The sequence below is a fragment of the Mustela nivalis genome, assembly GCF_964662115.1.
Source record: "Mustela nivalis genome assembly, chromosome: 18".
NCBI lineage: Eukaryota > Metazoa > Chordata > Mammalia > Carnivora > Mustelidae > Mustela > Mustela nivalis.
Window position 1 is genome coordinate 1,940,355 of NC_139037.1, and position 22,588 is coordinate 1,962,942.

General features: G+C 55.0%; 2 protein-coding genes across 4 annotated transcripts in view; one reads left to right on the forward strand and one right to left on the reverse strand.

The window, feature by feature from the left end:
* ZCCHC14 (zinc finger CCHC-type containing 14) overlaps positions 1 to 8,684 on the forward strand; it is a 55,216-nt gene extending 46,532 nt beyond the window's left edge. For both annotated transcript variants that reach the window (XM_082711601.1, XM_082711602.1), the window contains 5 exons: positions 195 to 286; positions 921 to 1,048; positions 1,917 to 2,057; positions 2,144 to 3,631; positions 4,647 to 8,684. In XM_082711601.1, the coding sequence (XP_082567727.1) occupies positions 195 to 286; positions 921 to 1,048; positions 1,917 to 2,057; positions 2,144 to 3,631; positions 4,647 to 4,702 (1,905 nt within the window). In that variant the 3' untranslated portion in view covers positions 4,703 to 8,684. The remainder of the gene's footprint in view (positions 1 to 194; positions 287 to 920; positions 1,049 to 1,916; positions 2,058 to 2,143; positions 3,632 to 4,646) is intronic.
* A 2,358-nt stretch (positions 8,685 to 11,042) lies between these two features.
* MAP1LC3B (microtubule associated protein 1 light chain 3 beta) lies at positions 11,043 to 22,388 on the reverse strand. 2 transcript variants are annotated; one of them, XM_082711604.1, is made up of 4 exons: positions 22,183 to 22,388; positions 15,078 to 15,133; positions 12,250 to 12,356; positions 11,043 to 11,493 (listed from the first exon to the last, which is right to left on the reverse strand). In XM_082711604.1, exons 1-4 carry the CDS (start codon positions 22,220 to 22,222, stop codon positions 11,319 to 11,321), a joined length of 378 nt encoding a protein of 125 aa, XP_082567730.1. In that variant the 5' UTR covers positions 22,223 to 22,388; the 3' UTR covers positions 11,043 to 11,318. The 2 variants fall into 2 exon arrangements, with proteins under 2 accessions (XP_082567730.1, XP_082567729.1); XM_082711603.1 differs by lacking the exon at positions 22,183 to 22,388 and adding an exon at positions 16,927 to 17,060.
* Between the last annotated feature and the right edge of the window lie 200 nt (positions 22,389 to 22,588).

Consider the following 22,588-nt stretch of genomic DNA (forward strand, 5'->3'; position numbering starts at 1 on the left):
TCATGACCTGAGCCGAAGCAGATGTGTCACGACTGGGCCCCCAGACGCCTGACCCCCAAGGCTTTCCTTACCCAGTTAGAGTTGGTCTGTCTGCATACGCTGCTGGCAGGGTGTAGTTATTCATATGGCAGGTTCTTTGTTTTCAAGTCCTAATTGAGTCTCAATAACTTTGTAATGTGTTTCTTCTCTGGAAGTTTCTGAGCCTCACGGAGGAAGATCTGAATAAATTTGAGTCCCTCACAACGGGCGCAAAGAAGAAGCTCAAGACACAGCTGGAGCTGGAGAAGTGCGTGTGATGCCGGACGCCCCTTCCTCCCCGCGGGATCCGTGGCTCCCAGTGGGCTCCTAATCGGATGGGGGCCCCCGTGGGGGTGACCTTCGGGTGGCCCGGGAGGCGAAAGACTTCACCGGAGGTGGAACCCAGGGGACAGGGTGCTGAGGAGAGGCTGTCCGCCGCAGGGGTGGGGCTTTATGGAAAAGGGGAGGGGGACAGTGTGGCTTCTCCCCCGTTTTTGGGACCCGTGCCGGTCGTAAGTCACCCAGGGGCCGTCTGGAGTCTCGGGGGGTTCTGAGATGGGTCACCTCATAGGCCTGCATTAAGCCCGAGGGTCATTCCAAAAGCCCCTCGGTACTGAGCCGGGGCTCACAAGCACTTCCCGCCAAACGCCCTGGATCAGACGGCCTGGGTTGGGGATGGAAGCTTCACTCGTGATCACAGTCACACGGTGTGGTTGGGTCCGCCAGGAAAGGCCCTTTGCATCCACCAAGTCAGAGTGCATCGTGTCCCACCTATGAGGACGGTTAGGGGCGGTCACCTTGCTGTGGCCCCTGGGCCCTGCTGCAGAGCCGGGGCCACGGGAAACACTTTTGTGGCCAAAGACCCAGATGCTCACCTGTTCGCACGCTCTCTTGTGGCACAGGGAGAAGTCGGAGAAACGGTGCCTGAACCCTACAGCCCCGCCCCCAGTCACCAGCAGCGGCGTGGCCCGTGTCCCCCCCACCAGCCACGTCGGGCCCGTGCAGGGTGTGCGAGGCCCCCACGCTGCAGGTGGGTGAGGACTGGGCGGCCTTGAGCAGGGTTAGGCGCTTCCTTCGGAGGGGAGTTGTCAGCGCGCGGCACGCGCACCCTTTCGCCACTTGCGTCTTTTGAGCATTTATAGTTTCTGTTGATTATTGTAGCCTTTATCATTCCCACTGTGAGAGAATAGGAGGGACGTTTGGGTTAGAAGCTGGAGACCAGTGATTCAGCTGAAGTCGTAGAAGTGTAAGAATTAGATCCAGAAGCTGCAGCGCAGGAGGGAAAGGAGGGGGATCCCCGAGCAGATGAAGATTCGTTTCCTCCCTGGGAGGGCGCAGACGGGCCCCGTGTAGGTCCCTGCCTCGCAGGTCTGTGTCGAAGCACCCAGGCTGCGTGTGCGCAGCTGCCCCGTCGCGGGTGCTCGGAGCCACGGGGCGGCCTCCGCTCCCTGCCTTCACCCGCACGGTCGGGGCGCAGGGCACCCTGCACGCCTGGCAAGCATCAGGGCAACGGGGCGCCAGGGAGCGAGACCCGCAGTGTCTTTACAGTGGTTACTTGACTATAAAGCTCTTCTGTCCCTTGGCCTCCTAAAATGGGGTGTCTCTCGGTGTTGGAGAGGACTTCTTCTGCCCGTGGTGGCCGGGGACCCTTGTCTCTTCCTCTGCGGCCTGTGAGCCGGGCAGTATTGCAGCCCCTGGCCGGAGCCTGGCTGTGCCCACGCCTGTGAGGAGGCAGGCGCGGGGCCTCGGGCTGCTTGTTGCTCCCGCATCCCCGGGTCCCGTCACCCCCGCCTCCTGGGGCCGGCGCAGGGCTCCGCAGGACGGTGTGCCGGGAGGCCGGCGGGGAGGGCACGGGAGCCGTGGCCGGCACGACCCACGCCGGCGCCCCTTTTCCGCAGCGCTGCGGGTGGACGTGGAGCCGCCGCCCCAGCAGACGGCGCGGGAGGGCAGCTCCTCCGAGTGCTCCAGCTCGTCACCCAGCCCCATGGGGCTGCAGGCCCGGGACGAGAGCTCGGACAGCGCCGAGGAGAGCGACAGACGTAAGGATGCCCGGCCGGCCTGGGAGCACTGTGCTGCCCCTGCCCAGGCCCGGGCGCCGCGTTGACCGCTCCATTTCCGCCCGCAGGTGTGGACGTGCACGGGGAGGGCTCGGAGAAGGAGAAGCCCGTCATGCTGCTGAACCACTTCGCGTCGGGCTCCACCAGACCCACGGCCCAGGTTCTCCCCGTGCAGAACGAGGCCGGCTCCAGTCCGTCGGGCCACCACCCCCTCCCCACCCAGATGATGGCTGCGGCCTCGCACCTGGCGCCCATCCGGATGCTCAATTCCGTGCACAAGTCGGAAAGGGGGGGCGCGGACATGAAGCTCCTCCCGCCCTCTGTGCACTCTCTGCTGTCTCTCGAAGAAAGGAGTAAACTCTCGGGACCAAGAGGCGGGATCAAAGTGGACAAGAACTTCGGCCACGCCGTGATCGACGCGGCACCCACGCCCACCCCCCAGCAGCCCCTGCAGGTTCTGTCTGCCCTCGCCGAGAGCAGCTCTGTGTCACCCACGGTCTCCTTCGGTCCCCGCACCAAAGTCGTGCACACGTCCGCGCTGGACAGGGTGATGAAGTCGGCTCCGCAGCCGGCCCTGGCGGGGGAGGCCAGCACTGCTGTCGCGGGCACGTCGGGCGCGGTGTTCCACGCGGCCCGGCCCCCCATCAAACTTCTGGTGTCTTCATCTGTCCCCGCGGATTCCGCCATTTCTGGGCAAACTGCCTGTTCGAATAATGTGCAAATAAGCGTGCCCCCTGCAATAATAAAGCCGCGGGCTGCCGTGTGCGCCGCCAGCACCAAAGCTGCCTTCTCCGCGATGGGCAGTGTGCCCCTTGGGCCCCTGCAGGCCAGCTTCTGTGCGAGCAGCAACACTGCCTCTTCCAGCAGCCACCCCTCTGCGTCCTTCGCCAGCATGGCCACCGTGCCCAGCTGCCCAGCCCCCAGCTCCAGCCCCGCGCTCTCCTCGGCCCCCGAAAGCAGTTTCTACAGCAGTGGTGGCGGGGGCAGTGGCGGCGGGGCCGGCGGGGGCGGTGGGGGCTCCCCCGGGAACCTGCCCGCCTCCAGCCAGAACCACCACCACCACCACCACCACCAGCCGCAGTCGGCGCCCCAGCAGCCCGCGCCCGGCCCGCCACCCGGCTGCGTCGTGTGCACGTCGTGCGGCTGCAGCGGTAGCTGCGGCTCGGGGGGCCTGACTGTCAGCTACGCCAACTACTTCCAGCACCCGTTCTCGGGGCCGTCCGTGTTCCCCTTCCCCTTCCTGCCCTTCAGCCCCGTGTGCGGCAGCGGCTACGTGGGCGCCCAGCAGTACGGCGGCGGCGCCTTCCCCGTGGTGCACTCGCCCTATGGCGGCGGCGTAGCCCCCGAGCCGGTGCTGGCCGGCCAGTCCGCCTTCGCCGTGCCACCCATGCCTGGCTTCATGGCGGGTGCGGCGGGCGTGTACCAGGCGCCGGGGCTGGGCGGCGGCGGTGGCTCCGGCCACAAGAAGAGCGGCAACCTGTCGTGTTACAACTGCGGGGCCACCGGGCACCGTGCTCAGGACTGCAAGCAGCCGTCCATGGACTTCAACCGGCAAGGTAAAGGGGGCGGCCACCGAGCGGGCTGCGCTGGGGCACGGAGCACCCCCGTGTGGGGACACCGTGGTCCACAGGCTGCCTCTAGAGCACAGATGCTCCTGGCAGAAGCGTGTCCTTGTCGCTGGGCTGGCCGTGAAGGCCTCCGTAAGGGTCGCGTGGTCTCCAGCTGCCCGTCGCTGCAGCCTGCTCCTCTCTCCGAGGGGACTGGCCAGCCATGGGAGGACACGCTGGCCCTGCGAACCGGGCAGCCCGTAGGGTTGACGGAGCGCCCCGCGGGCCTGGTGCAGGGGTGCGGGTGCTGCGGTGGGCTGTCCTGCTGCTGCTGCTGTGCTGCTGCTCCTGCCCGGGGGACCCGGCCGGTGGGGCGAGGAGGCTGCGTGGTGTTCCCTGCGGCCACACACTCCATCCCCCCACCCCCCATTTTTACTTCCACTCGCTCTCTTTTGTCTCTAGTGCGGGTCCGGTGTGTGTGTGATGTGGGGACACGGGCGTGTTCTCGCTGTAGGCTTGGGAAGGGAGATGAAACCAGGCAGGAGGCGTCTCTGCCAGCTCCGTGGTACTCACGGCGCGGCCTGGGGTAGTCACCTGGGCTCTGTAGATGTTTGATGGTTGCCCCAGACTTGGGGTTCCACAACCCACCTGTGCATGTGGTCAGCCAGAGAGCGTTCGAGGCGAGCCAGCTCTGGTGGCAGCTGGGGCGGGCATCCGTGTGCTCACCGCGTGGCCGGCTCCCGGACCCGTCAGCCCAGGCCTCTGGCGAGGGTCAGGCCTCCCCAGCCCCCTGCCCGGCCGAGCTCTGGAAGCAAAAGAGAAGCGGCCCAGGGACCGGCCGTGTTACCCCCAAGGCTGATCCACCTGTACGGCTTAGTTTTGGGGGCGGGAGCGAGGAGCGGGGAGGGGTCTGACAGGGAGTCCGGACTTGCCGCGCCTGCCTGTGGACAGACTCCAGCAGGAGCTTTGGGCAGCTCGGTGGTCGCAGTGATTCAACTCTGGTCTCTTTTCCCCCTCTCTCTAGGTACTTTTAGGTTGAAATATGCCCCTCCAGCAGAAAGTCTGGACTCCACAGACTGATACTTTTCTCTGGCAACAGAACACTATTAAGCCATGGAGACATAAGGAAACTTAAATACAAAACTGAGAAGTCTAGTTGCTGTTGAGCTTAATATTTTTAATCCAAAGGTGCTTTACTTTACTAGACTGGGTAGAAAACCTAGCGTAGGAGTGCATCAAACTCAGTTTTATTGCCAAAATCCTAGATTGGAGCTTGACGTCAGGACTCGCCTGGTCGGGGTCCCGCCGTGGCTGCGATGCGAGACCTCCGTGTCCCGAGGAGCACTGCCGCCGTCGGTCCTTCCAGGCTCACACGAATTCCCGGGCAGCTACGCAAGATCGGAACCGAGACCTGCAGGTCGGAGCGCTCCGCGCGGAGTTCCAGCGGTCGGACTCTTGATACCCCTGCGTGAGGGAAAATGTCGCCTTTGTTTTGTTTTGTTTTTTTGTTATTTGTTTTGTTTTGTTCCTCAAGTGGTTGGACACTAATCTCTCTGGGTTTTTTCCGGATTGCACTACCGAAGAATGTAAAAGACGTCACTCTCTGCCGTTCTGGGAGACAGACTCCCCGAGACCAGTCAGTGCAAGACACTCAGAGAACCGTTTTTAAGGAGTCGGCACCAGCAGGCTACGTGACTGGGACACAGCAGAGATTTTAGCATTTCCTTCCCTCCTTAAGACACTCGTAGCAGTTTCAAGTCTTTAATTTTTTTTCCCTGCAAATAAATTTAAACTACGTTATTAAGTAGAAATAGTTACTCGCAACAACTTAATGTCTAAGGGTCCAAGTCCCAGAGAGTCCCTAGTTGTCAAAGCCTTGAGAATCCCTTCGTTCCCGGCCCTGCATAGCTTGAAGTCCTGTTGCCGTCCACCGCGACGAAGCTCTCGCAGAGACACGGTGACCGCTCGGCCTTCGTGAGCTGGCTCTGAGGGTTGCTACACGCCCTTAGCAAAGTTGGCAAGTTCTTCCTCTCCACACGGATCTCCCAAGGACCCCGAGGCTTACTGCTAACGGATTCACACTCGAGACAAACATTTCAACAGTGATACAGTCCTATCATTACGAGCAAAAGATTTGAAATGTTCTCCTGTCAACTTCTTTTGTATTAGGCTGTGTATTAGTGGTTAGTTCTCTAAAAATTACCTGAAAACTACAATAGAAAAGTGGTAAGACTCTGAAAGAGCCCACACCAACAGGACAGAGCTCCAAGATCTGCAGAAGTCTAGTTTTATCCGAAGTGGGAGATCAGGCCTCACCATACAGCTCTGTTTCATCCCATGACCATGAAAGCTTCTTGGTCCAAAATTTAGGGACTTAAACCTTTAAAGCTAAAAGGGAATTTTCTGCTCAAATATTACTGCTTTAAACACTAAAGCCTTCAGTATTAAAATGTTGATTGGTAAGGCCTTGCCCAGGGATTTCGCAGTTGAATCTTTATTTAAAACAGAGAAATGCAGTAATATTCAGACTTTTCTTAAAATGGGACAATCAGCCTCATGCCTAATTGGTGTAAATCAAAAGAATACCCTAGAATTTGAGACTCTGTGATGTGAGGCTTCAAATTTTATGATCACTTTCCTGGCTGGAGGGAGACTAGAGCAGAGTTGTTAACTTTTTTTTTTTTTTTTTTTAAGGCTTTTGGTAGAATTTTTTAGAGCTTTATTTTAGTAGAGTTTCATTTCTATGCAATGCAGAATTGACAGACCTCTGTATGCTTCTCTCTCTTCCTGGTACACAGTATTACATTACAGTTTTGAAGTGATGGTGATGCTTACAACAACTTTTTTGGGGAATGTTACATTGATCTCTTAATTATAAACACTACAAAATGTCAAAATAACGAGAACTGACACAACTTTGCCTTAAAGAGTAGGAGCCTGGAACTTGTCATATGATGTTAAAAGAAGACTTGGGAGTGTCCACTGATGTTTACGATTTTAATATTTCTGAAGGCCGTTATGGTGGCCTGGACATGTGCTGAAAGCCAAACTTTTAAATTTTTTGGTTTTTTAAACAAAGAAATATTTTAAATAAATCCTATTTCAACACAGTGAAATTGTTGAAAACTGTCTCATAACAAAAGAAAAAAAAAATCATATTTAGGGTTTCTGTTTTAGTGGTCAGTATCCGGGAATGAAAGTGTCTGTTGTTACCCTGATGACTATTTTGATAAATATTAGAGCTTAGTGTGTTCCATACTACAAAAAACAAAAAATTAAAATAGGAGCTTCGATTCCAAGTAGGACATTCAGATGGAGGTGAATAAGTCCAGACATTGTGCGGCTGCGTTCCAGTCATCAAAGGTCTTAGCAAAATTCCCACTTGTCTTTGAACGTGCATGTGCGGTGTGATGTCGCCAGTGAGGCCATTCCAAGGTGAGAACTGAGAAGCGTGAACAGGAGACACACGGGACACAAAGCCTGCAGCTGCGCATCCGTGGGACTCTTCCCAGGTGAGCGCTTGGACTTGGGAATGTTTGCCGGCAGCGTCATCTCTGATACATTTCTCTCCAAAAGCAACCAAAGTCCGTAAGCCTGAAGAGCAATTTTGCATTTCCTCAGATGTCCTCATCTTTTTAGAAACACAGATCCGACTGACCCTTTCAACTACGTAGTCCTTTCCCTGAAATCATGGGCTCAGTTGGCAAAGGCTGTAGCAGCCGGTAGGTGGGGCACAGCCACTTTGCTCTGTGTTGTCTGTCCTATATCAAAGTTTCTATCCCCGTTTTCTCGTCTCCAAGAATGGGGGAAGTGGAATACGATGTTGGGATAAAAGAACTATTGAATCTTTTTTTTTTTTTTTTAAGCACACACTCAGTTTTCTACCTTCTTTTCTAATTTTTATTTCATGGGAATATTGAAAATTGGAAACGCGTTTCAGTGTTAACACTTGTCATTGCTGAAGAGCACTGAGGAAATGGGAGCTAGCACTTACGACAACGACGACAAAATTACTTTCTTCGAAGCCGGTATGTGTGATTGGGTATGAAAAACCACCACCACCAACCAGCGTCATCTGTGATCTCCCGATGACAGGAGTCGGCTTGTGAATATAGTAGCTAGTAGGTTCAGTGTTTTAATTCACTATTTAGAAGTCACTGTAGCTAGTTTGCACTACACCGTGCGGGGGCACGGAGGCCCGGTAGCAACCCTGCCCAGCGTCCTGCAGCTGCTGCGGCGCGTCCCCGCAGGGGCACCAGCCGATCTGATCCATCTGGATCAGACCGAGGCTTGCTCTGGGCTCGCTCCAGTGTTGCTGGGGAGTGCTGGCCCAGTGGAATCGGGCTGCGTCCTCCTCACTCTGTCATTTTGTACTCTTCCTGCTTCTGTGGTGGGTTCTTTGATGCCTTGCTAGTTTTACGTACTGGTTAGCGATGGCGTATGTATTGAGTCTTACGGATGGTAAGGGAAACCGTGTCCCTCCCAGAGCATGGATGGGCCTGTGGAACCCGAGCAGGCGGATGTCCTTTTCAAAGTGCAGATGACTCCCAAAGAAAGAGTCAGGGGACGTTTAAAGCCGTGGGTTCTGAAGAGGCTCAGTTTGCAAAATCCTGAGGTTCTTGAACGAATTTAGTCAACACTCACAAAACCACATACTTGCTGGTGAGGCCAAAGGTCAACTTGACTACACTGTTCTTGGGGGAGGGGAGCTCAGTGTGGCTCGTCAGTCGGTCCCGGGGATTTTAAAAGCCTCTCACATGCATTAAGTTCTTACGTGCACAAAGATGAAGGCTTTGGTACTGAAACCAGAGACCTCGCGTACTCGAGAATCTTCACAGCTAATCTTGGACAGATTTTCTTTTTAGGAATGAAGGAAAATTCTCCCATTTTTGAGCCATTCTTTTATGTCAATTCTACAAAATTGCATGTAACTTTATAAATATTTTTAAAAGATATAGTTTTGTAAATATTTAATATTCTGCTAATTTGATTTTGAATTGTAAATGTTAAGTATTGTTTTTGAAGTTTTTATGTTTTATTATACTTTGTTAAAAAGGAAAAATTGTACATTTTTAGAATGTTTTTATGAGTAAATTTAATGTACTGAAAATAAAAATTTAAAAAAGCGGTTTCATTTTACTAGGTCTTTATCTCCTAGAGTACGAAGCACACGTCCTTTCAAATAAATCACCAGATCGGGATCGGCAAGCCCTTCTGCCTTCTCCGCTTGGCAAGAGAGATGGATGGTTTTAAATCCATTCTCTGTCAAGTTTCCCTGGTTTTAGAGGATATCCTTGCTATGACCAGAAACATTAACTCTTGATTTGGGATGTTCCAGCTCGAGGTTCCGTAGGAAGTCAAGATTTGGCACAAACGGATGTGAAGTTTCTCTGGCATGTTTCCAGACACACGGTCCACGTGGTATGAACATGCCCGGGCACTTAAAGCTCTGTCCCCTCGCGATTTGGGATGGTGGTGGTCCAGTGAGCGAAAGCTGGCGCAGGACCACGGTGTTCTCATGAGCCCTGCCAGACACCAGAGGGAGAAACCTGGTGCCTCCCCCAACCCCCCCCCCCCGAGGTCCCCAGCGCCTCTTGTCGGGCCTGGGGCTACCCAGAGGGAAATGTTCTTGCAGCCCCCGTGACTTGCTGTTTGGTCAGGCCAGACCTCTGAGGATGGGGGCCACGCACACCAGAGCTGCAGACTCGGGGAAGCAGAACACCTCGTCTTGCCCCCACGTGCTCCCACAGACAGCTGAAGTGCCTGCTTAAACTGGGAACGCGTGGAGTTTTCCCAGTGAGTGATGCCGGCCACTCAGCTGACGTCTCTATCTTTCCCCGCCACAGCGTGGCGGTTTTCTAGTCGCTTATTCCCACGAAACACCCAGGTCCCACAGCCGTCTGCTCACTTTGTGCCACGTCTTTTAGTTCTCAGGAGAATTTACTTATGCAAAGACCAGACCAGCTGGCAGAACCTTGACCAAGGTGAGCAAGGTGCCTGGGACAAAGCAGAGACCTTCAGAGGTGAGTGCCCCTGCCCCTCCCGGCCCCTGCCCGCCCGCACCACCTGGCGTGGGGTAGCACAGATGGTACACGGCGTGGCACGCATCCGACACGGACCCATTAAACTGAGCTTGAAGACAGTTTTTAGCTGTGCCTTTATTCACCTTAGTTCATTAAAAATGTACTTGGTTCAGAGAGCCTAGTGACCACCCACTGAAGTGGGGTAGAAGTCACCCCTCCCTGCAAGGTACTTGTGTTTTTAAAAAGCAGGATTTCTTCTAGGAATCTTACTGGTCACACAGCAGTTACAAGAACGTAAGCTAGAATGATGTGTACAATCTAACAAGACAGGCCGATGCGGAGTGCACATACTGTGGAAGCACACGTGTTCCAAGGGAGCCACGCGGACAGACGCATGCAGCGGGAAGGTCGGGGGTCGAGTGCGCGCAGGCAGGACTGCGGCTTCCCCCCTCCGTGAGGAAGTGACGTCCACGGACGGGAGCAGGTGCGCCGCGCACGCCGAAGTACACAAGCCGAGGCGCGGCCTGCTGCGGCCCAGTCGGCAGCGGTCCGCGGGCTCTCTGTGCTCCTCCCAGAGACGGGACTCCGGGGCCCCGCGCAGGCCGCAGGGAGCGCCGGTTATTCCAGCTGAACTCGGACGAGGTCTGCCGCCTGACACTCACTGTCTGAGAAGAACGCTCGGTCTCCTTTGGCTGCTGGTTTCGTCTGACATGCGCCCGGCGGCGGGACGACCCGCAAGGACAACAGAAATACTCTTAACACGCGGAAACTTGATAAGAGTCACACACACACACTTAACACAGAACACGGGTCATCTACAGCTTTAGGCCAAAAGGTAGAGGGCGCGCGTCTGGACGCGAGCGCTCGGTCCGGCCCGCGGTGGCCGGCACTGTCCTAAGAACGAAACGGACAGAACTGCTGGTCCCCTTACGGACGAGGCGGCGGTCGGACTTCAGTGTGACCCCACAAACCAGGAGAAACGCCGCACCTTCCTTCGCTGGGCGCTTTGAGAAACTAGACCAAAATTTTAAAGGATTCAAGGTTCGTACTAAGTGGTGCTTTTCTCCGTTACCGTCTGGAAAAGAAAAGGAGTTTGCCGGCACGGCGAGAACAAGAGCTCGGGCACGCGCACACTAGGAGCGGGAACCCGGGGCAGCGGTCAGCGTTTTCCTGCCCCGTTTTCCCTGCTTTTTGCCCACGACTATGGCCAACTGGGTGGGGGGGGGGGAGGCAGGACAACTCATGCTCACAGATCCTCTCACAGGTACTTCCCCCGTTCAACAGAAACCCTCACAGAACGTCCGCTGGGTCTGTGAACCTAGTCAAGAATGCGTCTCTGAAGGCTTAAGTACAGGCTCCTAAATAGGGGAAGAGCATTAAAATAATGTGAAGGTCTGTTTTATTGGCAACTTAGAATGCAAAGTGTTTTATTTTTAAACTTCTAAATTTGAAAACAAAACAGCCTAGGTTAAATAATAGAGTTTTCCAAAGCTGGATGTGCTCACCGAGCTCAGTTTTTCTGCTTGTGGTACAAAACAACTTCCTAAAACTCCTAGGCAGGAACACTACTGTCTGGATGATCCGATCAACCCTCAGTTGCTAATATCCCCCCCCCCTTTTTTTTCCTTGGTAAGGGTTTAAAAAATTTCAAGAACAGATGCATTTTTCTAGTCTTACACAGACGATTTCACTCCAAATGTCTCCTGAGAGGCGTATACCATATACAGGAACCCGTCTTCGTCCTTCTCACTTTCGTACACTTCAGAAATCGGTGTGGACACACTCACCATGCTGTGTCCGTTCACTAACAGGAAGAAGGCCTGATTAGCGTTGAGCTGTAAGCGCCTCCTGTTGTAAGAAGACAACGTGAACAGACACCAGGACGTCAATTTGCAAAAGGGAAATGTAAAAACATCACGTACCCCCTTTGATACAAAAGTACAAAGCTTCTGGAAATGCTGCTTCTGGCAAAATAATGCCTGTGCCTACAGACTGACTGTCGGAGCTACAACTTCTCATAAAGCGCAGGACATTTCTAGCATCATGTTGTGACCGGTAGTAGTGGGAATGCTTACATTATCCTGTGACCCCCGGGGCCAGCTTTAAATCAGTATGCTCTCGGAACAGCCCCGACTGTCCAACGAGAGAAAGAGTTCAAACTATAATTTACAAACTCTTTATTACGATTCTACCAAGTGTGCATTGTCTTTTACTAATTTTGCCATACAAAACTCATCTAGGGGGCGCCTGGGAGGCTCAGGCAGTTACGCCTCTGCCTCTGGCTCAGGTCATGATCCCAGGGTCCTGGGATTGAGCCCGGCATCGGGCTCTCTGCTCAGCCGGGAGCCTGCTTCTCTCTCTTTGCTACGGCTCTGCCTACTTGTGCTCTCTGTCAAATAAATAAAAATCTTGGGGGAAACAAAAAGCATCTACACTAGATGTTACGATGAACAACATCAGAGGGACAGAGATCCAGCGGGCGAGAGAAGAACTCAGACAGGAAGGAAGCGTCTTCAGGTTTTATTAAGCTTGCGGAGATGTTCGTGGGACCTGGAGCTCTATCTGTAAGTCACCCAAAGAAACAGGAAAACAGTGTTTAAGTACCTGATGATCTTGATGAGCTCACTCATGTTGACATGGTCGGGAACAAGGAACTTGGTCTTGTCCAGGACAGGAAGCTGCTTCTCCCCCTTGTACCGCTCGATGATCACCTGGACAAGCAGCCGGAGGAGAGATTTTAACATAACCGTTAGCAACCGTTAACAACGAAGAGAGGAGATACTTCTGTGTCGGACCCGGCACACACCAAGTGGGGTCTGAGACCGAAACAGCACGCGCCAGTTCCCCACAGATCTCCTGTGAAGAGCGATCGTTCACCCCCAACCCTCACAGAGGGAGCCTCCAGGGAAGGGAGCAGGGGCTGAAAGGAGCCGCTCTACGTTCTCTGTTATCTGGAGCCATGAAAACACTGACTGGTCCGAGAAATACAAGCAGATGCCGGAGCCAGCTTGGATCTATGTCAGCTGCGGAGCCACGGTCTCCGAAGCACGAGCAACCGCGATTCCGCAGTCCACCCGCTGCTTTCACAGGAGACGGGTTTCTCCGCCTGATGTGGAAAAAGTCCTGAGTAAATATCTGGTAAGTAGAGACAACAATCAGCTGGTTCTGGAGACAAACTCTGTGCAGAAAGGCTTGAAGATCCTTTCATTTTGACAAAATACTCCTAGTATTTCCTTGATGAGTTTTGAGAGTCAGTCTTGCACGATGCAGGGAACAAAAATACTTCTGCATCAGGAACGGAAACAAACCCGTGAGCTCCTTGCCAGGCTTCCTCTCCACAGAGGACAAACAACTTCTACTTCTTAGCCACGATCAACGCTGGCCCCGGGGTGTTGACTGCCCGTGCCTCCTCATGTTACGGAATACCGGAGACACTCTTCTCCAGGTGAAGCGACTCTCCAGCTCACCGCAACAATGACAAGTTGAGAGGAGGGAAGTCTTCGCATCCTGTCTCTCTAGGAAAGGGGAAGGTACTCGTCTGCACCTTGTTCCACCGTATGGGGCCCACAGAAGGTTCTGTACGGCCAAATCAAACCGCGTTCCCTTCCTTAGTAAGACCAAGGGCTGTTATCCATGGGGTGTGTTCAGAACATGGGAGCCGCAAGGGGGATTCACTACACGGACTACTTTTGCCTGGGTGTGACCAGCATCAGAGCTCAGAGGCAATACAGAAATCTTACATTACTGGCCCAGGAAGAGCAGAAGCAGAAAGAGAAGAGAATCTCCTGACCTTAGACCGTATTCATTAAAGGAAGACAAGGCAGCAGCCTTGAGACAAAGGACAACATGGCCCTGGGCACCTCCTTCCCCCTCTCCGGTGTCCCTGACTCTCCAGTGCCGCTGAGCTCCGTGAAAACAATCCCCGGTATAATGACTGGTTGACTTTTCGGTTATTTTTTCTTTTTCCTGAACTTTAATTTGGGAGAGAAGTCATGTTAAGTCCCAAGTAAGGCATCTGGCTAGACCTGAAAAGTGCCTTGTCAAGCGCTACGGACAGGATCGCAGAAGACAAAGCCATCCTCGGGGAGTGGAGACCAGGGTCTGGAGAGCCAGCGAGCTGCCCTGCCTTCTCCGTCTGGCTGTGCTATTCCTAGGAAGGAGTGCCTCTAAAGCTGTTCAGTGGCCAGAAGCACCCATGGAAGTACAAGCCTGTGATTTCTGCAAACCCCTGAACCGCCAGCAGAAAGGAGGGCCACTAATGTTCGCAGATAATCACGTTTCAAAAGGAGACTGCAGAAGCAGAACAAATCCTAGCAGACCGCCGGGCTTTTCCAACGGCACCGAAAAGCGAAGACAACCTTAATGAGGAAAACCCCCAGGCCCTATGTTGACCCCAAATATAAGGAAAGACTGAAATTTCTAAGCTGTCCAAGGAAAACAGAGACGTGTCTTACAGCAGAGTTCTACAGCTGGGGGAATGCTGGGCAGACCCATCTTCTCCTTTCTGAGCCCCTTACAGCCCTAAGCCCTGGACCTTCTCTCTTTCCTCAGTTCCATGTGAGAGGACACGTCAGAAAGCCAAACGGGAAAGCTTCTACAGAATTTCTAACAGTGGAGTGTCTTTCTGAGTGGGCTGCGGCATTTCGAGAAGGTAACAACCGTGGACGCAGAACTAGGCTGATCTTTCCAATACTGTGTGGGGTGGGAATCTCTTCCCACCTTACAGATTAGGACGTGGCAGCCCGTTTCAGAATGTCAGAAATGAGCTCAGCATCCCTCAGCAACCCTGAACCTAACTAAGGCCTGAACTCAGCCTCCACCTGAAACCGGAAGCTCCTCTTCCCCACTGCTCCCAGACCTGGCGCCTCAGCAGATACGTTTTAGAGTCTGTCTGCAGAGACTGGGGATAGAGGCGCTGCTGCCTGGGCACAGCAGGAAGCCCCTGAGCCACACACACAGGACAAGGAAGAGCAGTGTTTCTCCTCCGTCTCTGCAAAGCAGCCAAGCATAGCAGGCCTCTGCGGGGCACCCAGAGCCTGGAATGTTCATTCCCACTTCAGTCCGGAATGCTGCTTTTCCCACCACAGTCCCCCTCCCTTTAGCAGAGCGGACCACTTCCTCCCACTGAAGAAACACCAGCAGTGCCAGCCCCTCACCCCGTTCCCCCAGATGGATGCGTCTGACTTGTGTGTAGCATTCAGGCAGCCGACTCGGACTCGGGAGGACACAGAATGTGAGCAGGTCAAAGAACTGCCTGTTCAGACATCTCCACGCTAGGTCATGAACCGGACACGGGGCGTTCCTTATCTGAGGAGCTCTGCGGAGACCTGTCCCACGGTCACACGCCGCGGCCCTGTCCTGGAGGACTTGAGCAGTGCTGTCCACTGCGAACATTACCAACGACTGAAACGCAGGTGCTGGAGACTACCTACTGGGATTTTGGTAGGATGCTGCTCTCGGATAAGCCGGACGTCTTCTACTCTTTGTTCTGCAACGAAAAGGAAGAGACACAGGCATTATTAAGGGCCAAAGTGTAGCTTCTTTCCTGCATTTTTGCTGGTGGTTTCTGTATCTAAATTCAGCTCTCCCTAGCTATGGCAGAACAGTAAGGACATCTTCCCTCGAACTGAGGGGAACCACACACTGGCACTTCGTTTCTGGCATAAGCTGATATTTAAGGTCAAATGCCATTTCCGTGTAAACCAACATGCAATGACACAGCTCTCGTGGGTGGTAAGACACAAGACCAAGAGTACAGAGCTCCTGGTTTCAGGGGTTTGGGACCCCAAGCTTGCAGCCAAATGTAAACAGCAAATTAACAACATGGTGTTACCAATCTTTCCTCTCATGGTTCCAACAACCTGTCAATTTTGTGAATTTTCCAAAGTTTAAGTTGGTATAGGAATCTCAGATAAAACATATGCTCTTCAACGCGGTTTTCTCTTACGATTTCCTGCTTTTCAATGATACAGTGCTTACTGGAAAAGAAACTGCCCAAAAGAGATGGGGGGTGGGGAACAATGCTCTGTTTGACTTTTAAATAGTTTTGCTCAGGGTCGCCTGGGTGGCTCAGTCATTTAAGTGCCTGCCTTCCACTCAGGTCACGATCCCAGGACCCTGGGACTGAGCCCCACAGCAGGCTCCTTGCTTAGCGGGGACCTCCTGCTCCCCTCCCCCTGCTTGTGATCTCTCTCTGAGAAATAAAATCTTTAACAACCACAACAAAAAAGAGTTTTGCTCAATGCCTGCCGCCTCCAAGAAGTTGTTGTTGTTAAGATTTTATTTATTTATTTGACAGAGATCACAAGTGGGCAGAGAGGCAGGCAGGGAGAGAGAAAGGAAGCAGGCTCCCTGCCAAGCAGAGAGTCCAATGCAGGGGCCCAATCCCAGAACCCTGAGATCATGACCTGAGCCGAAGGCAGAGGCTTAGCCCACTGAGCCCCCCAGGTGCCCCCCCATCCAAAAAGTCTTAAGCACAAAGTCTGCTGCTGAATACTTTTTTGGAGAGATTATCTCTGTACTCCTCCCCTTAGAATAATCACTTATATGAACAATCAATGTCATGGACTTCCTGAGAAGTCCTGGTGGCTTCAGAAAAAAAGATAATGATCTATATGAATATATGCTACCATTGCCTATTTTTTTGGATCTAAAAAAAATACCACTTAGTATCACGCTTCATAAAAGTGACTGACATAACTCCCATGTTCAAATACAAGCATACAGCTTCTATTTCCATCTGCTCACCCAGCATTTCCAAACCGGCCTCTAAGATAAAATCACCAACGAATCTGCTGTAGAAGACCGCAAACTCAGGCCTATTCGGTACGTGAGAATAGAGATAAATTTAGTTACTGTTAACAGAAAGCTTAGCCTAGTGGTTCACAATGCATAATAGAGAGATCACTAACAAAAAACTATGTACTTGGTCCTGGCAGAGCTTCCAAAACCCTTGGAATTTTCTAAATGCCAAGAGTGGTACTGATAAGGGCCGTCTCTTTTTGTTCATGGCAAACCCTAACCAACCATATCAGAGTTTATGTTAAATCCAGTAACTCCTGGAAAGCTCCTAAGGATGGGGGACTGGTTGCCATGGAGAAGGAACAGTGCCTTGGGGTTTGACATGTTTAGACCCGCCCCAAACACCAGGGAGGGGAAAGGGGCGCAGAGGAGGAAGGAATCCCTGATGGCCAGTGCTTTCGCCAGTCCAGCCCATGGGATGAAATCGCCATCAGAAGGATGGAACTCGGGGCTTCACGGTGCTGGGACAGCGGCACATACCAGACTGCCCAGGAACAGAAGCTCCTGAGCGCAGGACTCTCTCGAGCCCACCCTGCGCACCTTTCATCAGGCCGTTCGCTGGTGTGCGTTAGTGTGCTTTAGTATTCTTCGTAACAAGCGAGTAACCTAGCAAATAAACAATTGTCCTGTGAGCCAGGGCAGCACTAATTAACACGAGGGGGTCACGGAACCTCTGATTGACAGCCTGCTGGTCAGAAGCACCGGCACTCAGTGTTTGCCGTGGGGGATGGGGAGGGCAGCCCCCGAGGCTATCACCAGGCAGACAGAATCGGAACGGAGTTACTGTAGGACTCATCCATTCGATCTCGGGGCTGCGAGTTCCAGCCTCACACTGGGTGTGCAGGGATTACTCAAAAAATAAAATTAAAAAAAAAAAATTTTTTTTTCAATTGTGGAACAGCCAGCTTGATTGCATGACTCTGAAAAACCCCCACTCCAGGGTCCAAAGTGAAGCAGCTGATTAGGAGAATGCGGAGAGTAGAGAAAGCCGGGAGAAGGCGGATTTTTTCCGTGGCGCAATCCTTCAAATCCTCCAGTATTTGTGAGGGTATCACTGACTCCCCTGCAGGGCTCCTCTTAGCTTAGAGACCAGTCCCTAGGTCTGTCCTACCCCCCAAGAAAAGGTGCTATGCCACCTAGACTTCGCTATCAACCCTCTTCACAGCAAAACTCTCCATTCTGTCAAGGACGTTTATTTCAGAGATTAGACGAAATCACAGTTAATTCACTCTAGCACATGAATGATAATTCCTTAATATACCCTGGACTCTGCTTCACACTTAAAAGCTTCTCCTAGGGGCACCTGCGGGGCTCAGTGGGTTAAGCTTCTGCCTTCAGCTCAGGCCATAATCTCAGGGTCCTGGGACTGAGCCCCACATCAGGCTCTCTGCTCAGTGAGTAGCCCGCTCCTCCCCCCCCCCCCGCCTGCCTCTCTGCCTACTTGTGTAAATAAAATCTTTAAAAATAAAGAAATAAAAGCTTCTCCTAACTGGGGCGCCTGGGTGGCTCAGTCGGTTAGGCATCCGACTCTTGATTTCCATCCTGGTCACAGTTTCAGCATCAGGAGACTGAGCCCTGTTAGTGTGTGCACTCGGCGCAGAATCTGCTTAAGATCCCCACCCTCTCCCTCCCTCTCTCTCAAATTAAAAAAAAAAAAAAAAAAAAAAAAGCTTATCTAAAAGGTAAGTGGAAACATTCAGACAGAAGGGGGAGTTTCTTTTTAATACAAGGACACAGGTTTGTTTTGGCAAGTGGAAAAGGAAATAAGCAAAACAGGGTTTAGATGTGAGGCTTCAAATCAGAATCTATCATTTCTGTACTGTTATCAAAAGCTTATTCTGATTTATCCCCAAAATATGGCCCAAAAAAGACAAAATCATTATTTTCATTAAAGGTGGAAAACCCCAAGGTATGAAACGAGTTACTTCCTTGAGATAAAATCAAGTAATACCGAAGTCATGGTACGACATCAGGACTGTCCTGAGTATCCTGACCAGCTGCGTGAAGACCCCGTGGTAAGCCCGGAGTAACCGAGCGAGTAAGGTGTGCACCTGTGCCACACTCTTGAGCAGACACCTACTTCCAGAGACTGACAGTATATTTAGTGAAAACATTACCAACAACACAAATCAAAGGCTCACAGGAGCAATTCTTTTACTCAAGTTTTGTTGTTGTTGTTTTCTTAATTTATTTGTCTTCTCCAACAGTGTGCCCCTGGCAGCCAGGACCTGCTTCTAATTGTCTCTGCATTTGCCAGGGGCTCAGCCCTGCACACCCAAGGTGGTTAATGAACAAATTAAAGTTGTACAATGGAAATAAACACTCGTCCAAACGTGTGTAAGATACACTTCCTAGACTCCTTTTCTCCTGTCTCTGACAACCCTTGCAAGACTTACAAACCTACGGGAGGAAAGCAGTCCAAGGTGTCTTATTTTTACCAACAGATCATTTGCAAAGCTAAGTAGAGACCCCCCCAGGGCATTCCGAGTAAACTTTATTTCACAGAGTGAATGGAAGCACAACAGATGCTGCCCCACCTGTGTGTGAATCACAGACCTACAGCAAGGAACACGCTGCGGTCCGCGGGGCACTGCCTGTTCTGGCATAACCCTTGCTCTACTGTCCACCTCTCGGAGTAGTCTGAGCTACTTGTTTTTTTTTTTTAAGATTTTATTTATTTATTGGACAGAGAGATCACAAGAGGCAGGCGGAGAGAGAGAGGGGGAAGCAGGCTCCCTGCAGAGCAGAGAGCCCAATGTGGGGCTTGATCCCAGAACCCTGGGATCATGACCTGAGCCTATGGCAGCGGCTTAACCCACGGAGCCACCCAGGCGCCCCTGAGCTACTTATTTTAGACCAACATATAAACTTCCACCAAGACGTGCTGACTTTTTTGATATTAATGGAGAAGCTTAAACCTGCCACCCCTAAACCACAGCAGAGCAGTGTTATTAAGTAAACTGGGGCGATCCGGAAGCTGAAGCACATTACTCCACGTGAGCACACCAAGTCCAGAATTATTTGCTCGAACACAACTCTGGGAGTTCACGAAATTGTCCCACACACCTGCAGACACACACTATGCCTCCGGACTTGGTGTTGGCCATCTCATGCCCGGGAAATGAGGGCCACCTACGGGAGGCTGGGCGACTGCCCGGCAGGAGTGGACGAGCAGGTCCAGACACCTGCCACTAGATGGACCTTGATCGTCCCCTCTCTGGGCCCCACCCAGTTCTACAAAAAGGGGCTGTGCAGGGTGAGCCCCAAGGCCCACTTCAACCCTCTCAATCCTAGTAGAATCAGCAGAGATATATTCGATTCTGGATAAACCTAAACTCATTAGCTTGGAAGAGAGAAAGAACCGCTCAAGCTAAGTGCGGCCGCTCCTAGGTTCTCCTGAAGAGGTTCTCTCTCAAGAATTGATTTCCCTCGTTTATTGGGCTGCACATCAGTGAACATGGTCAGCACGGGAGCACGGAAAGGCAGTACCCATTAAATGATATTTGATCCTTTGCAAAATGACAGATCTTTTTCAAAGGGGGGGGCACCCTAGTGGCCGGGTCTGCCTCGCTCAGGCCATGATCTCAGGGTCTGAGGTGAGATGCGCACCGGCTCCCTCTCCCTGCACTGCTCCCCTGCTTGTGCTCTCTCACCATCAAATGAACAAAAACAATCTTTAAAAAAAAAAAAAAAAGTGGGGGAGGAGGAGCCAAGGTGAGCCAAGGGGCAAGCCCACCAACGCGCAGGTAAGGTGAACTCCTGGGAGAAATGGGGGCACCCCTGGTTTGCTCAGGGCCACGGCTTCCTGGTGAATCACAATACGTCACTCTCACTCTTCTCACTCTTACGATCAACTTCAGATATTGTTCTAGAAAAACCTAAAAGCACTCTAAGCTAAAGGAAAGTATATCCCGGTCTCGAGAACATGCCATCTTTCCCACACAGATGTCCCCAGTTAACGTCTACCTTTTCTTTTCCCCCTAAGTTAGTTCCATGCCCAACCTGGGGCCAGAGCTCACAAGCCCAGGTCAGGTCACATGCTCCATCCACTGGGCCAGCCCCCGCCCCTCGGCGAGCTTTAGGAAGCCAGACCCAAGAGGAAACTGCTTCCGAGGCGGCTCTCAGGGCTGCGCAGACCCAAACAATGCTGAGTTCACAGAGGTCACCGCGGCAGATCAACACAACGCACACCCCGAGGGGCGGAGGACGGCGGTAGCTGCCCGCGACAGGGCTACAACCCACGGCCCGCTGCGGACGCCCAGCTCCGGCAGACCTCGGGCGAGGGGGGACGGGGCCCCTGGGCGGCGGGAACACCCCGACGGCACAGTGCGGCTGGGGCCCGCAGGGCTCTCCTGCTGCTGCGACCCCGGCCACTCGGAAGTACTGGGCGAATGTGACTCAGTTGCACCCGGGGCTGGGAAGCTCAAGTGCGTCGGGTCTGAGCCCCAGCCCCCGACGGCGGACCTACCGCCCCGCTGGAGCGCCCGCCCGGAGCGCTCGGGGCAGGCCAGAAAGGCACAGCCCGGCCCTCCCTCCGCGCCCCGCCCGGCCTACCCCGGAGGGTGCAGGGGTGCGGGCGCCGCTCCCGCTCGGGCCACCAGCGCCCACACCCCTCTTCTCCAGCAAAAAGCGCTGGCCTGTCAGCCGCCACGTGCGACCACGGCCACTTAGCGGCACGCCGGGTCCTCCCTCCGCAGGACCTGGCGCAGCAAGGCCTGCCGGCCGGCCGCCCCCGCGGGCACCCTTCCCACGACGGCCTGCGCCTCCCGGGAGCCAGCGAGCCCCAGGGCCGCAGGGCTGCCGCGAGAGCCCAGCAAACAGCCGGGCCACGGCCGCAGGGGGCCAAAAAGGTGATTCAGCAGCTCGGCCGCGGCGCGTCCTGGAGGAACCTCGGCGGTGACCGGCCGGGGAGAGGGCGGCCAGCCGTCCCGGGTCGGGCCGCGCACTGGCCCCGACCGCCACCACCTGGACGGAGCGCCGCGGCCGGCCGGGACACGGTCGGGGTGAGGGGGGTGGCTACCAGGTCACCGCGCTCAGGCCCCCGGCCCCGACCCGCAGCGGACGCACCGCAGCCCGCACCCAAGACCCCGCCCGGGGAGGAGGGGGAGAGCTTCCCGGGCTCGCCAGCGACACGGCCTCGGTGTTTGGGGGGCTCCGCAGGCCCCACCGCGCAGGCCCGCCCCCGGCCCCGACCCCATCCCGGAACCGACAGCCGCCCTCGCCCGACATCGGCCCGGGGCGGGCTCCCCGGATTCGCCCGCGACTCGGCCGGCGGGGAGCGCCCCCGGCCCGACAGCTCCGGCCCCCGTCGGCCCCCGGCCCCGGCCCGGAGCGGATGGCCGGCCGCCCTCGCCCCGGGACCCCGCCGCCGGAGGGAGGGGGCTCCCACGGTCGGTCCCGCGCAGCCCCCGGGCCCTCGGCCCCCTCAGCCCTCCGCCCGCCGCACCACGCCGTCGGCCGCCGGCCCCCCCGCCCCGCTCGGTCCCGCCGCTGCCCCCGGCCCGGCCGCCGCCATCCGCGCCCACCGTGGGTCCCCGAGCCCCGCCGCTCCCGGGTCGCCGCCGGCGCAGCCCACGTCCAGCCCCGGCCCCCGCTCAGCCCGCCCCGGCCCCCGCCCCGGCCGTCGCCGACCCCGGCCCCCGCTCAGCCCGCCCCGGCCCCCGCCCCGGCCGTCGCCGACCCCGGCCGACCCGGCTGCCGCCTCCGTCCCCTGGCCCCCCCCGCGGCGGCACCCACCGAAGGTGCGGCGCTGCTTGAAGGTCTTCTCCGACGGCATGGCGCGGGCGCGAGGCGGACGCAGTGAGGCGGCGGGTCCGGGGGCTGCAGACGACGGCGACGGCGGCGGCGGCGAGAGAAGACCCGACTGAGCGACGGCGACTTCCCTTGTGTCTCTTCAGCCCGCAGCCGCGTCAGGTGACCCGCGCGGCGTCCCGAGGGGCGGGGCCAAGGCCGGCTGCCTCCGCCGCCATGGCGGGCGTGGCGGAAGCGAGGCCGCGCGCATGCGCAGCGAGGCGTCCGCGGTGCGCAGGCGCGCGGGCCGGGGACCGGCGCCCAGGTCCGGGAGCGCCCGCGGGCGGGTGGGCTGGGGGCTCCCGCCGTCCCCGCGCCGAAGTCCCGCGTGGCCCGGCTGCTTTGGCGGACC